The sequence below is a fragment of the Balaenoptera ricei genome, chromosome 20 (genome assembly GCF_028023285.1).
Source record: "Balaenoptera ricei isolate mBalRic1 chromosome 20, mBalRic1.hap2, whole genome shotgun sequence".
NCBI lineage: Eukaryota > Metazoa > Chordata > Mammalia > Artiodactyla > Balaenopteridae > Balaenoptera > Balaenoptera ricei.
Window position 1 is genome coordinate 10843802 of NC_082658.1, and position 18647 is coordinate 10862448.

The 18647-nt window shown below is 60.5% G+C and overlaps 1 protein-coding gene across 1 annotated transcript; it reads right to left on the reverse strand.

Annotated features, from left to right (window-relative positions):
- Positions 1–1016: 1016 nt before the first annotated feature.
- CBX4 (chromobox 4) lies at positions 1017–7284 on the reverse strand. The gene is made up of 5 exons (XM_059906556.1): positions 7128–7284; positions 6938–6981; positions 5716–5781; positions 3478–3544; positions 1017–3192 (listed from the first exon to the last, which is right to left on the reverse strand). Exons 1-5 carry the CDS (start codon positions 7194–7196, stop codon positions 1789–1791), a joined length of 1650 nt encoding a protein of 549 aa, XP_059762539.1. The 5' UTR covers positions 7197–7284; the 3' UTR covers positions 1017–1788.
- Positions 7285–18647: the final 11363 nt, after the last annotated feature.

Consider the following 18647-nt stretch of genomic DNA (forward strand, 5'->3'; position numbering starts at 1 on the left):
CCAGGAAGATCGCTGCGTCTGCAGAAAGCTGGCCAAGGCCGGCCGCAGCATTCCCGGGTCGCGGCTTCCAGGCCCGGGGGAGCCGCACCTCGGAGCTCGGCCCACTCCCCTTGCCCCCTCGGGGCCCTTAACCCCTTCCTGCTTGGGGAAACCAGGGCCCCAGCCTTGCCACCCAAAACAGGACGGGTGAGATGGGATCCCACGTTTCCCTGCTCACTAAGGAAGTGGGGACGGGCAGGCCTTGCTCATCTGGCCTCTTCCCCCTCCCACTCCCCATCCACCTCGCAGGAAGCCCCCCGCCCCCTGCCCTGGCCGCGCTCGCGGCGCCTCCAGTCGGAGCCTCTGGCCTGGTGGTTTCCGGGGAGAGAGGCTGGCAGAGAAAGAGCCTCGCAGCTTCCTCGGTGGGGCGGGGCCAGCGATGGCAGCAAGGGACACTGGAGAGGGTGGGAGGATCCCCTCCCGGCTGAACCTGCCCTACCGGGCAGGGATTATTAGGAAGGAACACCCCTGCTACATCAGGGCCAGCGCCAGGGTGTGTTGCGCCCTGGGGTCGGGGGTGGGGGTGGGGGTGGGGGGCAAAGATCAGCAGGTGCCTGGCGGGCGCGGCGCTGGCCCCACCCGTCTCCGCGCCGCTCGCGCACCCGTGCACCCCTCCTCCCCCCACCCACGCAGATCCCGTGTTTGCCAGCGCGGTGGGCAGCGAAGCCCTGAAAACTCTGAGAGCGGGGGCGACGCCAGCACAACCCCCCCGCAGGAATTCCCCTCTCCTTTGGAGAGCCTCTCGACTTCCGGGGAGCGGGGTCACTCCCCGGGTGCGGGCGCCTCTGCTCGCGAAACCAGTCCACTTGGCTTTTGCAAAGGTTTAAGCGCAAGTTGCGATAGGTTCCCCCACAACCTCACCGCCCCCCCCACCCCCGCCAGACCTAAGGCGGAAGCGGGATGGGGAGAGGGGTGCAGCCGCCTCCTGAGCCTCTGACGTTCGCTCTTCGCTAATCTCAAACAGCGAAAGTGCACCTTCAACATCTCCATTTAATATTTACATTCAAGCAGGTAATAATTGGAAGCTTATAGTTTAGACATTTCTAGTAGCAGCAGTTTCTAGAGAGCTCGTTTAGCCTTTTAACAAAAAAATTTTTTTTTTTGCACATAGAAACAACACATCCATGTGTACAGTATCAAAAAATATATACCAAGGTTACTGGTATTGCAGTTCCTGGAAGGGGAGGAAATGAAATCAACCGAAATACTGAATGAATGGGTAGAAAGGTCAACAGAAAATAGTTTGTCTGATATAGAATATAACATGATCTAGAGAGAACTCCATAAATCTAGGTTTTTATATTTCAATATATAAATACCTACAAATAAATATATATATATCAGCCCGAAGGGGGTGGTGGGCCTTTTGAGCTCAAACAATACATTTCAATAATAACACCACGTACAAACGGGAGTAAAGTCTGCACTTGACAAGTTAGCACGGTTAAAATATAATACTATAACTCTTAGACCGCCTCGAGTGGCTGCCCTGTCAGTCCCGGAGGTCCACGAGAGAGGGGATGGGGCAGATGAGGGGCGAGACCCACAGGCACGGCGTGGAAGGCGCCAGTGTGGGCCGGGCGCTCCAGCCAGAACCCGGTGGAGGGGCGCGGTTGCCGCGGCTTCTGGCATTTTCGCGCTGGGGCCCGGCCCCGGATCTCCCGCAGTTGGAGAGAGGAGGAGTCCGCCCCCAGGCCCCAGGTGTTAAGCCCCGGCGGGTACAGCGCTTTCCCTTCCGAAGCCCTTCGGCTACACCGTCACGTACTCCTTGAACGTGACGGTGAGGCAGTTTGCGGTGACGTCGGTGATAATTATATTCCCAAAGAAGGGTTTGAACTCGCTGAGTGGCTCCTCGGGCTCGTCCTGGGCCTCGGTCGGAGGCTTCTCAGCCGCTGTCGCCGGCGCAGCTGCCACCGCCGCGGTTGCGGGCGCCTCAGGCTTCACCTGCAGGGCGCTGGGCGGCTCCCCGGCCTCGCCGCGCGTCTTGACGCAGCGCAAGTCTATGGGCTCGTCCAGGTCTGAGTCCAGCAGGATGACCTCCGGTTGCGGGAGGGCGGCGGCGGGGGGGACGTCCGCAGGGCGCTCGGCGGTGGGGCTGCCCCCCAGGCAGGTGGGGGTGCTAATGCTGCGCGCTGTCAGGCGCTTCTTGCAGGGCTCTCGCTCGCCGTGGGTCTCGGAGAGGCAGCGCTTGCGCGCGTGGGAGAGATTTAGGTCGACGGCGTGGTGATGGTGGTGGTGGTGGTGGTGGTGATGGTGGGAGGGCGGCTGTGTGCCGCGGGGCGGGTCCCAGGCCAGCAGGTCAGGCTTGGTGGTGAGCTGCAAGGGCTGCTCGCCGAAGGCCTCCTTGGTCGGGGAGAGCTTGCGGGAGCCGGCCTCCTGGGGCTGCGGGTCCCCGGCCCCCGGCCCCTCCTCCTCCCTCCTCTTGGAGGGCGTTTCCACCTTCTTCTCCTCCGCCCCCGCGGCCTTTTTGAAAGTCCTGTCTGCAGGGGGGTGACGCTCCTCGGCAGCCCGCTTCTTGTGGCTGGGGGAGCGCGCCTCACCCTCGGCTGCCTCCCCTGACTTGATCTTCACCGCCTGCATGCCGTTCTCCATGTACTTGCTCATCACGATCACGATGCGTCCGTTCTTGTTCTTGTTTTTGACTATCTTCATCTTGCCCCCAATTCCGTTGCCCGTCACCGCTTCCTTGGGGGCCGGCGTCATCCCGTTGGGGGGACCCTTCTCGGAGCCCTTGCCTGGAGCCCCGACCGCACCGGCCAGGGGCTTCACCGCTCCCAGGTAGCCCTTGGCCCCCCCGCCGTGGGCCCACTTATCGGGCGGGTGGCTCTTGGCGCCTAGGTCCGGGCAGGTGGGGCTGGGCGCCTCCTTGTGGCTGCCCTGGTACTGCAGGTCATACATTTTGGGGTCCGGCTGGTAGGGGTGGTGCTTCTTGCTGTTGAGCTGGTAATAGTATTTGCCGCTCTTGCCTGGCGGTGGGGGCTTGCCCGCCCGCTCCTTGCTGTGCGGCTGGTACTGGTGGTGCTTCTTGCTGTTGAGCTCGTACTGGTGCCCCTGGCCCTTGCCCTGACCACCCAGCTCCAGCTTGGCGCGGTTGTCAGCCGAGGAGTCCTGGAGTCCCGTCAGCACGTTGGAACGACGGGCAAAAGTAGGTACCTAGGGGAATGGGGGTAGAAATGGAGGGAGAGGTAAGAGGAGGGGTAAGGCCAGCCCCAGAGCAAGCCTCAAGCACCAGGACTGTCCCAGCCCCTACCAGGTCAGCAGCTGCGTTATGCGGTGGGGGGGGGGGAGCGGGGAAGGGTGTGGGAGGTCATGATGAAAGGAAGTGGAATTGGGTGTTCTGGAGGAACTCCCCATGACTTCCGGGCCTGGAGGCAGCTCAGGTGGCAATGTCATGGGAAAGACTTGTGGACGGCCCCCGGGGCCAGGGAGTGTATTCACCTGCACCACCAGTGGTTTGGGCTTCGGCCCTCGCTTCCGATATCCCATCAGCTGCTCCTGCCGTTCCCTGGGGAGAGGGAACAGAAGGCAGTGCTATTAGCCTCAGAGTCACCTCCCTCCTGCTATGCCCCAGCCTGCGGTGATGCCCCCACTTTGGTGAGCAGCGGGGCCAGCAAGAACCGGAGGGATCAAGAGCTCACGGCAGAAGATCGCCTCGGCCGCCACTTGGGTGCCTCGGTCCAGCCCAGAGTCCCGCTTTACGCCCACACCAACCCCTATCTGCCCAAGGGGGCTTCTCCAAAGGTTTCCCCCACCTCAGATGTCCATACCTGAACCGGGCCCCCACACAGCCCTGCCTCTTTGGCCTGCAGCTTGGGGCTGGGCAGCTTGGGGCTGGGCTGCTTGGCACTGGTGTCCACAGCCTTGGGCCCGGGGCCCTGCACAAAGTGCACTGGGCTTTGGGGTCCAGGGGATGCAAACAAGTCCAAATGAGGTGTGCGTCGACCCTGGGCCTCCCCGTCAGAGGCACGGGATGCTAATGACCTCATTAAGATTCAGATAACGAGTGCCGCCGGCAGAAGGGAGGACTCGTTTCCTTAAAGGCCAGGCACTAAACAGGGGGAGGGGCTGCGCCCTTGTTTACACAGCGGCAAATGAGCCAATTAGGGGCTGGGGGCGGGGGCCGGACACCGAGGCCAGGGCCTGGCCAGGTTCGCAGCCACCTGGTGAACCGGCTCTGGCAAGGTCTGGGCAGAGCTGCTGGGCGGGGCGGGGCGGGGCGACGCGGGGCGGCACGCAGAAGCACCGCCTCCTCCACGAGCCCGGGCTCCCAGCCTCCCCTGATTTCCAAATTATTAATAAAGCCCATGGCGGTAGCGGTGCTCAATACAGCTGCCAGGCTTCCGCCTGCGGCCTGGTGGAGGGTGACCTGAGGCAGGGGGGAGGATGATCCTAGCACTGCCCAGCCCTCTATGGGAGAAGGGAGTGCCTCTCCAGCGTTGGCCAAAGTTGCAAACCATTCCCGGGCCAGAAATCTGCTCTCCAGCGACCCTAGGCACCCCCCGCCCCCCTTGGGCTAACCCAGGGGAGTTCCACCCTGCCTGGGGGCCCGGGCCGGGGCCTAACTCCAAAGTTGCATGGCATTGCAACAGCCTGCGTTTTAAGTCTTTGGGGACCCATTATGCAACATGGCATCAGCCGCTGACATGGTTATAGGGTGGTGAACTCTCAGGTGGAACCGGGGCAGGATCCCTTCTCGGCGCCCCCCTACATCGCAGGAGAGCAACTTCCCTGCTGGTCGCTCGTTCCAAGGGTCTAGAGTTTACAGTTTTAGCGCCAAACGCGCCACAGGAAATAATGCAAAATAAAAGGGGGAGGAGGGATGGAAGGCAGCGGTGTGGCCCAGCTCCGCGGGCTCTTGCCGCTCCTCCCCTCCTCGATCGCCCTTCCCCCTTCTGTCCTCCCCGAAACAGAGAACCGCAGCCACCGGCGGTGAATCCAGCTGCAGCAGCTGCAGCGTGACAAGCATCTGTGCCCACGATGAGCCCCTCGTCAGAAGCCACCCCTCCACCACCAGGCAGTGCCCATCCCACACCCTTTGGGCCAAGCTCCCCCTGCCCTGAGAATGGGGTCCAGAGCCACCAAGCAGCCTAGTGGGAGGTGTGAAGAGCAAGCAGCTCCAGAAAGAATCTGCCCCCTGCCAATCCCAAGCTCCCTGGGGGGTGAGGGTGGCAACTTAAGGCCTTGTCAACTTTTCTACAGTCCCCAACAGGTTAAGTTCAGTTCCGTGACGTCCGGTGGTTTCACAATGCCAGCTCCCTTGGAGCTGCCCCGAGAGTTGCCCGTGCCAAGCGGCCAGTGGCAGCAGGAAAGCAACACCTAGGCTCCGGGGGTGGGGCTTCAAGGTAGCGAAAGGAGGGGGGCCGGCAGGGAACCAGGCACAGCCCCAACTTCTCTGCGCAGCTGTAGGGCCACCCGCACGCACCCTTCCCACAGTTTCCCCCAAACACAAGCCTCTCCTTCTCCGGCCCTGCCCTCCCCACCCCAAGCTGCAGCAACCGCCAAGGATGTTGGTTAGAGGAGCCGAGGCCCCAGCCGTGCCCATTCAGACCCGGGGGGAGGGGACTCCTGCCAGCCCCCTCCCGGCCCTTTCCCCCTTTCCTGTTGCAGCATTGGCCCACTCTCACATTCCCATATACGGTCACGGCTGCGAGAGGCGGCTGCTTGAGGGACGCTCACCTGTTCTGGAAGGCGATCAGCAGCCGGGGATCCAGGATGTTCTCCTCGGGTTCCCACGTGTTATATCTTGCAAGGGAAAAGGGAGGGGGACACGGCGTAAAAAAAAAAACCGAGCCAGCTTTGCGGCCTCCAGGTGGGGAATGACATAAGGCCCTACTCTGTCTTCATGAACCGAAAGCTATTTAGCTGTGGATGTGGGGGTGGAGAGTAAATTTCTGCAGGCCTGACACGGTCCCTGATACACCCTCCCCGAGTCAAAATAAACACACAAGGGCAGGAAGAAAGGGGAGGGGTAAGGAAAATGAAACTAGCAGTTTATTTTGCAGTTGTCAAGAATTTTAAGCATGTTACTGCGACATGTTCCAAAGCCACTTTGCTCACCAGGAACCCTGCGTGCAAAGCAGCCAAAATGCAAAGTCGCAGTCCCCTCCTCCTCTCTCCAGCCCCGAGTCTCCGCGAGGGCTTCAGCCATTCTCCATTTGACCCCTAATCCGATAACCGGCAGCCAAGCGGCCCCCCACACCCCCTCGCGGCCCTGGAGCCCGCTGTCACGGGCAAGCAACCCCCAAATACTCAGCAACACAAAAATATGCCTCTGTGTGTGTGTGTATATGTGTGTGTGTGTGTGTGTGTGTGTGTGTGTGTGTGTGCCTGCGCGTCTGTCTCCATCCGGTGCCTTCGCATTTCAAATTAAAAAAAAAAAAAATTCCCCACCAAAAGCGCCGCAGTGACAGTTCCCAACATTTTCTGCTTTTTTTCTTCCTCTCCCTGCACCACTAGGAGGGAAGAGGCACACAATTGCATTTTCGTCGCTTTTTAATTTTTTTTTTTTTTTGGTTTTGCAATATGGAGCCGTTCGGTGGAGGGAAAGGGGAAAGGAGCCATTTTCTGCTGCACATCAGTCAGTGCCTGCGCCCTCCCTCCCTCCGCCGGCCTCCCCGGCTCGGCCCCGCGTCTCTCCAGCTCCTCCGGCTCCTTTTAGTGCATAAATTAGTGATGGCATTTCCCGGAGAGCAGAGCACAACACAGGGCGCCGGGCTCGGGCTCGGCGGCTCGGCTTCCCCAGTGCCTGCCACCGACTTCCCCACCCCCTCCTCCCTCCACCCCACCTCCACCCCGCCTCCCGTCCGCTCCCCCCACCACCCCACCAGCCCAGCGGGTCCGGAGCCCGGGAGCCCCGCGCCTCGGCACCAGGCTCCCCCGCCCCTCGGCCTCTACTTACTTGGGGGACCAGCCTCTCCATTTCACCAAATACTCCACTCTGCCCTGAGGGGGGAAGAGACAGCACTCCATCAGCTTCCGCGGGATCCCCGGCTCCGGCCCGCAGCCTCCCCACCCCCTCCCCGCCTCCCCGCGGGCTGCTCCGGCTGCCGCTCCCCCGCCGCCTCGCCGTCGCCCCCGCGCCGCCCTACCTTGCGGATCCGCTTCTTCTCGATGCTCTCCACCGCGAAGACGTGCTCGCCAACAGCTGGCAGCTCCATGGCCGAGCCGGAACGCGCCGGGGCGCAGGCGGCCGGCGCGGCTGCAGACGCTGCTGGCTCCCGCCGGCGCCCCGCTGCCGCCCCGGCCGAGGCGCCCCCGCCGTCCGCGCCGCCGCCGCCGCCGCCGCTCGCCCAGCACAGCCCGGCCGCCCGCCGCTGCCCGCGCCCGCCCCGGCTCCCGGCTCGCGCTCGCTGAGACAACTGAGCCCGGGCCGCGGCTGCACAAGAACTCATGCAAATCCGGACGTCAGCGGGCGGGGCCTCGCAGGGCCCTGCTCGGCGTCAGGGGGCGGGCCGCGGCCGGGATTGGCGCAGCCGGGCCTACCGGAGGCCCCGGGCCTGGGCGGCGGGGGGGTTGGGGGGGGAGGAGGAAGGGCGCGGGAGGGGGCCGGGAGGAGGAGGGCGCCGGGGAGGTGCAGGGGGAGGGATCTGCGAGCCTGGGAGAGGGACACTGGAGGGAGGGAACGGGACCGGGCCGAAGAGGTGTGTCGGCGGCGGGCCGAGGCGGGGTGGAGAGCTTGACGGGACCGCGAGGGTCTGGCTGCGACCCCTCGCCTGCGGCCTACCGCCTCGGCCGGCTCCCTCGCCTCTCATTCTCAGCGTGCACTGCCCAGGGACCCCTGCCGGGGGCCACGGAAGCATCCACTGCAGTTTCCATTTGCACCGAATTGCATCATGTGCAGACTCGCAGGGGGTCGCCGGCAGGGGGCGGAATCGGAGCAGGGGCAGCTCGCGCCCCCACTCTCTGTGTCCCGCCGCCCCGCCCCGCCCCGCGAGGCTTAGGGCATTTAGGAAGGCGAGAAATGGAAAGAGAAAGGATAGGGAGGAGAGAGACGACTGGGTGCAGAGGACCTCCAGGGAGAGCGCGGAGAGGAGAAAGGGGATAGAGGAGCAGCCAGCTTGGGGCCCTAGGGCTCAAGAACCTTACCAGAGGGTTCTCCGATCCCACCCCGGAACCTGCGAGGCTCCTAATTTACCCTCAGCCCTCTCCTTGTTGGGGCGAGAGCGGGATGTCCAGTTTCTAGCAGCAACCCCCCGCCCCCAGCCCGCGGCCAACACGGCGGGAGACAGGGAGGACAAAGAGGGGGCGAAGGGAATGTCCAGGTCGGCTTGGGGGCCCGAGAGGACTTCGTGGGGTCCGGGTAAGGGCTTCGAAAGAGGGAGCAGGGAGGGTCAAGAAAAGGTTGAAGCTGAGCAGGGCACAGCGGGGCCGCACGAAAGGGAGGTGAATGGAATGGCCGAGGAGCCAAGCACTCGTCACGAATTCGCGCTCCCTGGTCCCCGAAAGGCAGCGGCGGCCGAGCCGAGGCCCTCCCGACGCGGCCGGAGAAGCCGCCGAGTGTGAAGTTTAGCACCTCCGGCGGCGAGACGGCGCGTTCCGGCGTGCAGCTCCAGCGTCCGGCTGGGGGAGCTGCTGCGCCCCACGCGGCCTCCCGAGGGCGCCGCCCGCGGGGCCGCGATCTCTGTGGGGTCGGAGTGAGGAGGGAGGGGACCTGAGGAGGGGGCAGGGCGGCCCAAGTGGCATGGGCAGGGGCGCGCCTGCCCGGAGATGTGTCCGGGCCCCCAGCTCCGGGCCCTTGAAGGACCGGGAGCAGGAAGCTTGCGCAATCCCTTGGCTGAGCGTCCATGGAAGAAAGGAAAGGAGCAAAAGCCGAGCGAGAGTGGAACGAGCGGGCGGGGGGGGGGGCGCGGGCAAAGAGCCATCCGGGTCTCCGCTCCCGCCCTGACACACGTCCCGGAATGCTGGGTGGGGACTGCGCGGGGGCTCGAGAAACTGGGGGAGGGGCGAGGCGGGGAAGCGAACCCCCAAAGCATGCGTTGGGCTCATTTTCTCCCGGGAATCCGGGAGAAGCCTGGAGACGGTCTGGTGTTTAAGGACAAACACGTTGACTCCACCATTTCACCACCACCTCGCAGCTCCCGCGGCTCGGCGGCTTCTGCTGCCCTGGCGGCCGCGGCTCCAGACGGCCCGCGTGGCTCCTCCCCGGAGGGGTCCTGGGGGTGGGGATCGTTTTCTGGCTGCCCCAGAGAGGGGCAGAGAGGGGCTCGGTCTGCAGCGACTACCCTCTGACAAGCTTGAGGCGCAAACCCAAGATTCCCCCGAGAAGATGTTGGGGGGACGCGCCGGCCTGGGAGGGGGCGACGCCTGCTTGTAGTCCTGGGGTACGGGGGCTCTCTGGGTTTATAGAAGCTAAGGGAGGCGAAATCTTTGGGAGGGGGACACAGGCAAAGGTTCTCCTCCCCCTGCTGTGTTTTGGGCCTTTTCCTGACGCTCGTGTCCCGGGAGAGGAGTTCTCGTGTGAGACAACTTGACCGTAGAAGGGGAAGGCTCCCCGAGATTGGCGGGGGAAGCGCTGTCAGCGTGACAGTCACCCTTCCAAACTGAGCCTACCAACTGCCAGGCCGTCGGCGCTGTCGGTCTGTCTGGAGGTCTGCAGCGACCTTGTCCTGGGCAGTCCCTTCGTCCGGGGAGGGTCTTAGCTTCCCGACACTCCGCCCGCCCCCTCGCTAGAAAATCCCCTGGAAAATCTTTTTCCAAGGGGTGTTTCCGAGGCGTCCCGGGCAGGGGGGTGCCGAGGGAGGGCGAGCGGCCGCTGCAGCCTCCGCGCCGCCAGGGGCGTCGGACTCCGCAGGCCGCTGTTCGGCTCGCTCCGCCCGCGCCCCTCGGGGGCCCGCGCTCCGGATCTCGGGGGCCACGCTGTAGCACCCGGTGCCCCCGACGGCGGGTTTGCGCAGGAGCCGGGCTGGGCCTGATGCTGAGCTGGGGAGGAAGGGTGGCTCCCGCCGGCCAATACGGCGGATCTTTTCTGGAGCTGCCGGTATGGCTGTGCGAGCAGCCGCAGGCTCCCCAAGACTTCGGGAGGGGACGCCCAGAAGCTCCAAAGAAGCCCCGGGAGTCCCCGGCCGCCCCCGCTCCCAGCCTTTCTGTGGAAAGTGACCAAAATACACAAGCATCCGCCGAACCCGGGAACTCGCGTGGTTATTTATTTTGTCCTGGTGGTGGGTGGGCCGATGTGGAGAGAGGCCGACTCCCAGAGCCCTCTCCCCACCTCGCAGCCTGACCCTAGACCACCCCTCACCTGCCAGCGGGTGCGGGGAGGAGCTCAGGTCCGCGGGACTGCGAATGGATGCAAGGAGGGGGCAGAGACAGAATCTGAGGGGTGGGGAACGGTGAGCGCCCTGGAAGCTCCCCCGATGCGCCCCGCGAGCCCCTCCTGGGAAATCTCCCGTGGGGCCTCCCCTACCGTCCCACCCCCTGTCTTGGCCCCTTCGAGGGAGTCGCAGGCGAGTGGAGCTCTAAATTCGGGATTCCCAGAGCCTTCAGCGGGGCCCCTGCCTCCGACCCGGGATACCCCAAGCCTCACGGGGAACCCCGGAGAAATGTCGCCGGTCTGCGCTTTTGACGCTGCCCCCTTCCAGCCGGGGGCAGATCGCGCCTCTCAGTTCCGCCGAGGGGCAGAATTCTCCTGGGTGCCACCTCAGGCGGGGGCCCCTAGGGGCCCTCAAGGGCCCCAAGAGAGGAGCAATGCTATCTTGACGAGCCGCAGGCTCCCGCCCTGAGTGCCGAGGGCCGAAAGAGCGGACCCTGGTGAAGCCGGGAAATTTTTAATGGCCCTACACCCTAGGGTGGTCACTGACAGTTCAGGGCCCCAAGGGGCCTGACCCGTGCCAACCCGGGGAAACAAACGGCTTCTTAAAGGAACTCTCTCTCTGAATGGACGATCTCTGCCAGAAGATGCAATCACCCGCCCACGGAGCCCAGGTCTGGGCTCTGCCCGGAAGGGGCCGCCTGTGACTTTCCCAGCCAGTCCCCGGCTAAGAAAGCTCTCTAGTTAGTGTGACTTTTTAGGCCCCCAGAGGTGGATTTTAAGTAGCTGAGAGAGAATTTACTAGCAACGACTACAAAATCTGCCCAGGCTTTGACAAGAGCTCATTTCTCTCCTCTGTTCTTAGTAGGGGAACTTGTCTTTGACTTTAGCTCTGGCGTATGTAACTTTGCATTTTAGCGCTGGCTTTGGGGCAGCTGACCTTGTGGGACTGTGCGGGGTGGGGGGCGGTGAGTAGAGTGGGGAGGCTGTGTGGGAGTCCGGAACGCTGCCCCATGCACCTTCTAGGAGGGATGGCTTTGTCCCTAAGGGCTCCGCTCCGCCCTCTGCGTCCCCACCCCCAAGTTTCTGTTCTTAGTCGCACCGCCCGCGAAGGGTCGGCTTTCATTTGGGTGGTGAAGCCCCTAACGCCCCCGCGTCCCTCCTCAGAGAGCAGCTGGGGGCTGGAGCTGGGGCTCCAGGTGGGAGGGCCCGGTCGGGCGCGCGGGGCGGGGAACGGGTCCGGCGCGCCGCGAGGTCGTGGCCCCTTGGGGCAAGCCTTGGGGCCACATTGGCCGCCGCAGGGTAGCGCCTGCGGCACGCGGGGGTCGCGGGCACCGAAGCGGGACGCGTCGTTTTCTACGACGTCGGCTGGTCCACCCCTACCCAGCGTCAGGGCAGCTTCCCAGGTTCTCCGGGAGAAGCCCACCCAGCCCCCGTCCCATGATCGGTCGCAGGGCTCCCGCCCGCCTGGAGATATGCGCCCCCAGGATCCATATTTCAAATATGATCTTTGGTGTTGCTTCCACCGCCTGCCGCCGCCGCCGCGCACTCACAACGGCCTCTGCGTGCTCCGTTTTTCATTTGGGTTTCGTTTGCCCAAGGTCTCCCCGCGGATCTCCTGTGCCTACGAGGTTCACCCCATTCACACCCGCCCCTGCATTTTGCTCTCGGGTGCTTCCGTTGCGCCCCCCGAACCCTCCGGGGCCCATAGACAAGGCAGATTTCTTTCTTTCCTTTTTCCAACCAAGAGCTGCTGCAGCAAACCCAGGGATAAAATAAAAATCGCCAGGCGGACCCCGAAGTAGTAGTCAGCTGAAGCGCGACTGCTACCCCACCCTCCCCCCAGCCCAATGCGCTCCCCCTCCCCGCCTCGCGGCGCGCGGAGGGTTAAGCGTGCGCGGGAGTGGGTAGTTGGCAACGCAGGAAAAGCGGGGGTGGGGTGCCGAGCGCGGCGGGCCGGGGAAGCTCGGCTCGCTCTCATCCCCCCCCTCGCCCCCGCCAACCCCGGGGTGGCGAGGCCGGAGCGATAGGAAGGGCCCGGTGCGTCTCCGCCTTCTCCGCTGGCCGGCAGCCGAGTCCGGCCGCGGCCCGGAACCGCGAGGACGCTGCTTCGAGGCCGCGTCCTGCGTAGCCCGGGCGGGGGAGGGGGCGGTGGCTCCGGAGCCGCGGCCGCGCGTCGCCAGCCAGCCGATCGATCCCCAGGGGCGGGAGCGCGGCGAGCTCCGCTGGACACCTGGGGCGGGGGTTACCCCTGCAGGATCAAAGGGAGAACGGAGGGGGTGCTCAGGGATCCGGTGACCGTGGGATGGCGGCCGGGAGGGCCCAGCCAGAGCTCAGTTCGGCCTGTGCTGCAGGGGCCGAGGGCTGGGGGCGGGTGGTAACGCCTGGGGTACCCTCTAATCCCATGTTGTCTGCATCGGGGCCGCCTTTGGCCACTTCCGGAGCTGAGTCTGGCAGCCCTGAAACTTCGTCCCTCCGTGTCCAGGTCCCCGTCCCCACCCCACCCCCACTCCCGATGACGAGGTCGTCGGACGTGGTCACCTAGTCCATCCCCATCGCCCCGCCCTCCTGAATCCTGATAGAAATGGGTGGGTGTCCCCTCGACCCCACCTCCAGGAAGATCCCCCAGGTTTGCCCAAGAAGTCCTCCTCCCCAGCTTCTTCCGGAGGATAGTTTCCTGTGATTGTCCCTGAGGACCCCCAAGGGATCCCCTTCGGTTCCGAGGGGCCCCGGCCGCTGCCTCACCTGCCTGCTCCAGGTGCCGGGGCGGGGCCGGGGCAGCGGCGCTGAGGAGCCTGCACTCTCTACGCCCTCCCCTAGGGGGCGGGCTCCCCTCGGGCTGGCAGGCAGCTGGGGCCTGCCAGAGCTGGCCGCCCTCTGCGCCCCGGGGAGTGGGAAGGAGATGTGCACGTGGGGCAAAGTGGGGGGTCTCGCTGCTGTGGGGGGGTGAACAGTGGAGCCCCGCGCGCGCTGCCTCTAACTCACCCCTCCCCCTCGCTCCGGCTGCGAGGCTGCTGCCTTTCTAGCCAGAAACAACCAGCCCCAGAGCGACTTTGAGCGTTAGGAGCCCACCCTGCACACTCAGTACTGAACACAAGCCAATGGCCAGGGCCATTGTTTCCCAAACCGGCCCCTTGCTCAGTGCCCTTTCATTCCCAGAGAGAAGTCGGCAGGAGCATATATACACTTTTTTATTTGAGGTTTTTAAAGGAAATCTCAGGTCAAGAGCATCACAAAGCCCCTGTTCTGCTATCAAAGGGCCAATAAGAAGTAAACTGATATTACAGTGCATATTTCCCCAGAGAGCCAGGGGGATTTATGTAGGAATTGGGGGGCAGGGGGGATAGAGCAGAAACTCCACCACGAACTCTCTTCCCTAAACTGAGCTTCACTAAAAAAATAAAGTTGGCTTGGCCGACAAATGCCACATCTTAAAAATGCCCTAACACTTCTCTGTAAGGGATGCTCCCCTGGGTTGCTGACTGGGAAGGAGAATAAAACCCCAAGAGATACCCCAGGCAGGGGGAAGGGACCCCAAGTCCTCTCCTCTGATGGAGACAATACCCTTGAGAAAGGCAGGAGGTGGGTTGGAACGTGTCAAGATTATTCATAATCACTGAAGTCCCAAATAAAGTTCAGTATTTCATTTGTTTTGGGCTTAGACAGACTGATGGCAGAAGGAATATGGTGAGGGTAGCTGTAGGAATGTGGGAGTGATGAAGGGCATGAGTGGGCCCACACAAGCCAGCCAGCTGCATGCTTCTGGGCAGGGCCACTTCTCCATCAGACTGGGGAGGCTCAGTGCCAGGGCCCACGATACTTTTAGGGGTCCACAAAAATGTTGTAATTTCTTTTTGTTGTTGTTTTAAAATTGTGGTAAAATATACATAACATAAGATTTACCATTTTAACCATTTTAAGTGTTCTGTGGCATTAAGTACATTCACATTGCTGTGTTGCCATCCCCCCCATCCTTCTCCAGAATTTTTCATCTTCCCACACTGGAACTCTACCCATTAACCAATAACTCTCCATTCTCTCCCCCCAGCCCCTGACGACCACCATTCTACTTTCCGTCTCTATGAATTTGACTACTCTAAGTTCTTTATATAAGTAGAATGATCCAGTATTTGTTCTTTTGTGTCTGGCTTATTTCACTTAACATAATGTCTTCAAGGTTCATCCATGTTGTAGTATGTGTCAGAATTTCCTTCTTTTTTAAGGCTGAATTATATTCTACTGTATGTATATCTAATTTCTTTTAAAATCAGAAGAAAAAACCCTTAAGTTCAAAGAAAATGTTTTAATGTAGACTATTAACGTGTTCATCTTTATATCAAGGCAGTTATAAACTATAATTTTTAACACTTTTTTTTTTATGGAGAAAGGGGCCCATAAAGGCAAAAGTGCCCAGGGCCCTTAGAATGTGGTCCTGCTTTGGGGAGAACTTTCAAGAATGGCACCTCTGGGGAGACTTGGTGAACAGCAACCACCAGCTCTCTCTGTGGATGGGTTGAGGAGCATCAGTTGTTGGCCTGGGGCTGGTGGCACTGGGGGTCCAGAACATTCACCTGCATGTGTGCCCCACTGTCTATAGGCATCATTGGGCCACTTCTCCTCACTTTGGAGTGCAGGTTTCTGTTTGATGCTACTGAAATAAAAAACACGTAAAAGTAATAGGGAACACCAGGAAATAAAAACACAAGGCCTGTCTTTCTTTCCTTCTTTGATTTAAAGAGTTCAGTTCTGCAGGGCTCAGAACCAGCTCTGGCTCTATGGATTCCTCCCGGATGTCCGTCTGGCCTGTGTCAGCGAGTTGATTGCCTGTGATTTGACAGTAATGATCATAATGGGGTGATTTTGTATTCTTTGACTGATTCAGATCGAAAGGTTCAGAAACGGACTTGTGCCTCCCACTCCCACCCCCTTGCTTGAAACTGATGTTTTTCTTTGAGTCCAAAGAAATAGCAGAGTCTCATGGAAGAAGATCCATATAGAGAAAGTGTCCTTTCCTTTTTAAACCTATTAGGGATTATAGGTTTCTTTTTCAGCCTGGAGACCAAGAACAAATGCCATGGAAGCCGAGAAATATTGCACAGGACAAGAGAAATGTTGCCACAGAAGCTTCCGTGGACGAGAGGTCTTTCTCAGAATTTTTTTTTTTTTTTTTTTTTTTTTTGGCTGCATTGGTTCTTCGTTGCTGCATGCGGGCTTTCTCTAGTTGTGGTGAGCGGGGGCTACTCTTCGTTATGGTGCTCTGGCTTCTCCCTGTGGTGGCTTCTCTTGTTGCGGAGCACAGGCTCTATACATGCAGGCTTTAGTAGTTGTGGCGTGCGGGCTCAGTAGTTGTGGCTTGCAGGCTCTAGAGCGCAGGCTCGGTAGTTGTGGCGCACAGGCTAGTTGCTCCGCGGCATGTGGGATCTTCCTGGACCAGGGCTCGAACCTGTGTCCCCTGCATTGGCAAGCAGATTCTTAACCACTGCACCACCAGGGAAGTCCTCTCAGGATTTTGAAAACCAACTACAGCTATTCTGTGCATGGAGCTAACTGGGGATTACTCCCTCCCACACACTCTGCTGATGTGACTGCTTTATCTCCCTCTCAGTTGCCCACCACTGGCAGAGATACATTCCTGTTTACACTGAGCCTGCCTTCGTTCTCCAAATAGGCTCAGACAGACAGACAGACACAAATGCTGTGGGTATCAAAGCGATTAAACCAAGGGTAACTCGCCCCCTGGTCACTTCCCACTTGTTTCTCAACCTGACTCCTTGCTGACTGGCTTTTGCACGTCATGCAGGAATGACAAAGAAGCCCTGTGCTCCTCAGTGGGACCTGTGTGTGTCCTGGAGGACAGGTCCCAGCTCTGGAGCAGCTCTGGTTTTCAGAAAGGCCAAGCCAGTATCTGTGCACAGTCTGCAGAGCTGGTGCTTGCTATTTCTCAGACGCATCGATTATGCCGTTTTCACGGCGCTCATTAGAGGCCTGGTTATTCACGCTGCACACCAACAATTACCCCCTAAATTCAGACCCTCCAACCCCACTGAGGAGTGCCCGCCCATACCTGCCACTTCAGGGTTCCTAAGTCTACCTTCTAGAGAAGAGCAGGGTTAAGGTAGAGTGTTTGCCTCTGTCCCCCCAACCCCAGGGAGCCAAGGCTTTTTTGTCAGTTTCCTGGGATGGGGTGGGAGGCATAAAGGAGGAGGTCCCCATGCAAAGTGGAAGTGGAGCTGCTGGCTGGATGCAAGGAGTGCCCCCCATCACCTGCTTATATCCTGGACCAGTGCTCGGCCCAGCCCCCTCCCTCTGGGTCCTGCACCAGCTGGGAGGGGAGGGAGGTGTATCTTTAAGACCAAAGACAGGCAGTGAGCGAGAGGTGCTTACGGAAGAGCAGGCTCCAGGTTGCCAAGGTGAATCTGTCGATAGAGTATTGAACAGGCCTGTCCAGTGGCCGGAATTGTTTTTGTCAAAACAGCCATCCTCTGGCCCTGCTCGCAGGGCCCGGAGCACTGCAGACAGGGTCCCAGCTGGAGAGGAGTCTCCTGGGACAGAAAGCCCACCAGTGCCTCCCGCTCCTGAGGACGCATTAGTCAGGAAACCTGGGTTTCTTTCCTCTTGCATGGGTGACCTGGAGCGGCACAAAGCACGCCAGCGCTCTGGACCTGCCATCCTTCACCAGGCACTTCCAGTGGGCTGTTTGTCCACTTTGCAGGGCAAAACGAAAATGCAGGGCCCCTCATTTAAAAATTATGAACAAATTCAAGATGGAGCGTGAAGCCAGCATGGGGCCCTTCTGAGTATGGGGCCCACGCTGTGAGGCTGGCCCCGTGCCCACCCCTAGCAGCTCACGGTCCAATCTCTGCTGGTGTCCCACAAATGCTGTGCTCCTCCCCAGTCTCTCGGGCTCCAAGCTCATCAGACCAGCTCACTCCAATAGTCAGACCCTGAAAGGAGGCCAGCTGTCCTGGTCAGCCCGTCGTCTCTGTTGGGAGAGACCCTCATGGTGGCCCCTGTGGTCAGGTGTCCAGCTCTGGCCACGATGGCCAGGCTCATACAGCAGGGAGAGTGTTAGGAGGGGGTGGGGGAAAGGCAGGTGTTTGGAGTGTGGCCTCGTTAGTCCACAAGCCCGCTAAAACCCTTCCAGTTGTCGCGTTTACACCCTTGGCCACCCTCAGCCCTGACACCTGGTGGAACGTCTCTACTCCTCCCTGTCTGCCCCACGAGCCACCCAGTCGGAAGTGTTGAGATTCAAGGGGTTCTGGCTCAAGGGGCCTGCAGACATGACCAGATAGGGCTGTTGGGATGAGGAGGAACCTGGGCAAGTTGACACCTGCTGGCAGTCCTTCCGCTGCGAGGAGGGAGGAGCACAGAGTGGTCAGAAGAAGACCCATCCTGGCTTCTCTTGGCATTCTCCCCGCTACCTGAGTGACTCCAGGCCTCAGATTCTTCATCTGCAAAAAGGAGACCTCAGCTCAACATCCCTGCAAAGGCTGCCAAGGCCCCCATGTGACCTGCCTCTGTCACCTTCTGCCTTCCTCTCCTCCCACTCTCCACTTTGCATGCTCTGCTCCAGCCACAAGGACCCCTCTGATCCGTGAACACTCCAGGCACACTGCTGCCTTAGGGCCTTTGCACTGGTTGTGGCCAGAGCCTGGAACTTTCTTCCTCAGATAGCTGCATGGTTCTCTTCTTTTCCTTCAAGTCTTCGCTTAAATGTCATTTTTTCAGTGTGTTGCTCCTGACCACCCTATGACTAGGCCCCCTGCCCCCATTGCCTTGCCAGTCTCTCTTTTTTCTGTAGCACTACCTTCACCCTCTGACAATATCCTCTGTGTACTGGTGATGCGCCTTCTCTTTCTCCCCTGCTGGAAGGTAAGTCCACAAGGGCAGGGTCTTGCTCAGCAACTTTCTCTGATATGTCCCCAGCATCTAGAACACTGCCTGGCACGTAGTACACTCCCAGTAAGCATCTGTGAAGTGACTGTTGAATAAATAGGATTATTTTTCCCCAGGAACAAGATGCTGTCACCAGTGGCGTGCTGGAGCTGGCTCACACTACTCTCAAGAGCCAAGGCCTTAATTTTCAGAAATTTTGTGAGCCAGTTGTTAAACACGGGTGTTATTAAAAATTAAACTATTTAAATTTATAAGGAAATAAATTATATTAAGAACACAGGTAGGGGCTTCCACGGTGGCACAGTAGCTAAGAATCCGCCTGCCAATGCAGGGGACACGGGTTCGAGCCCTGGTCCGGGAGGATCCCACGTGCCGCGGAGCAACTAAGCCCGTGCGTCACAACTGCTGAGCCTGCGCTCTAGAGCCCGTGCTCCACAACAAGAGAAGCCACCGCAATGAGAGTCCG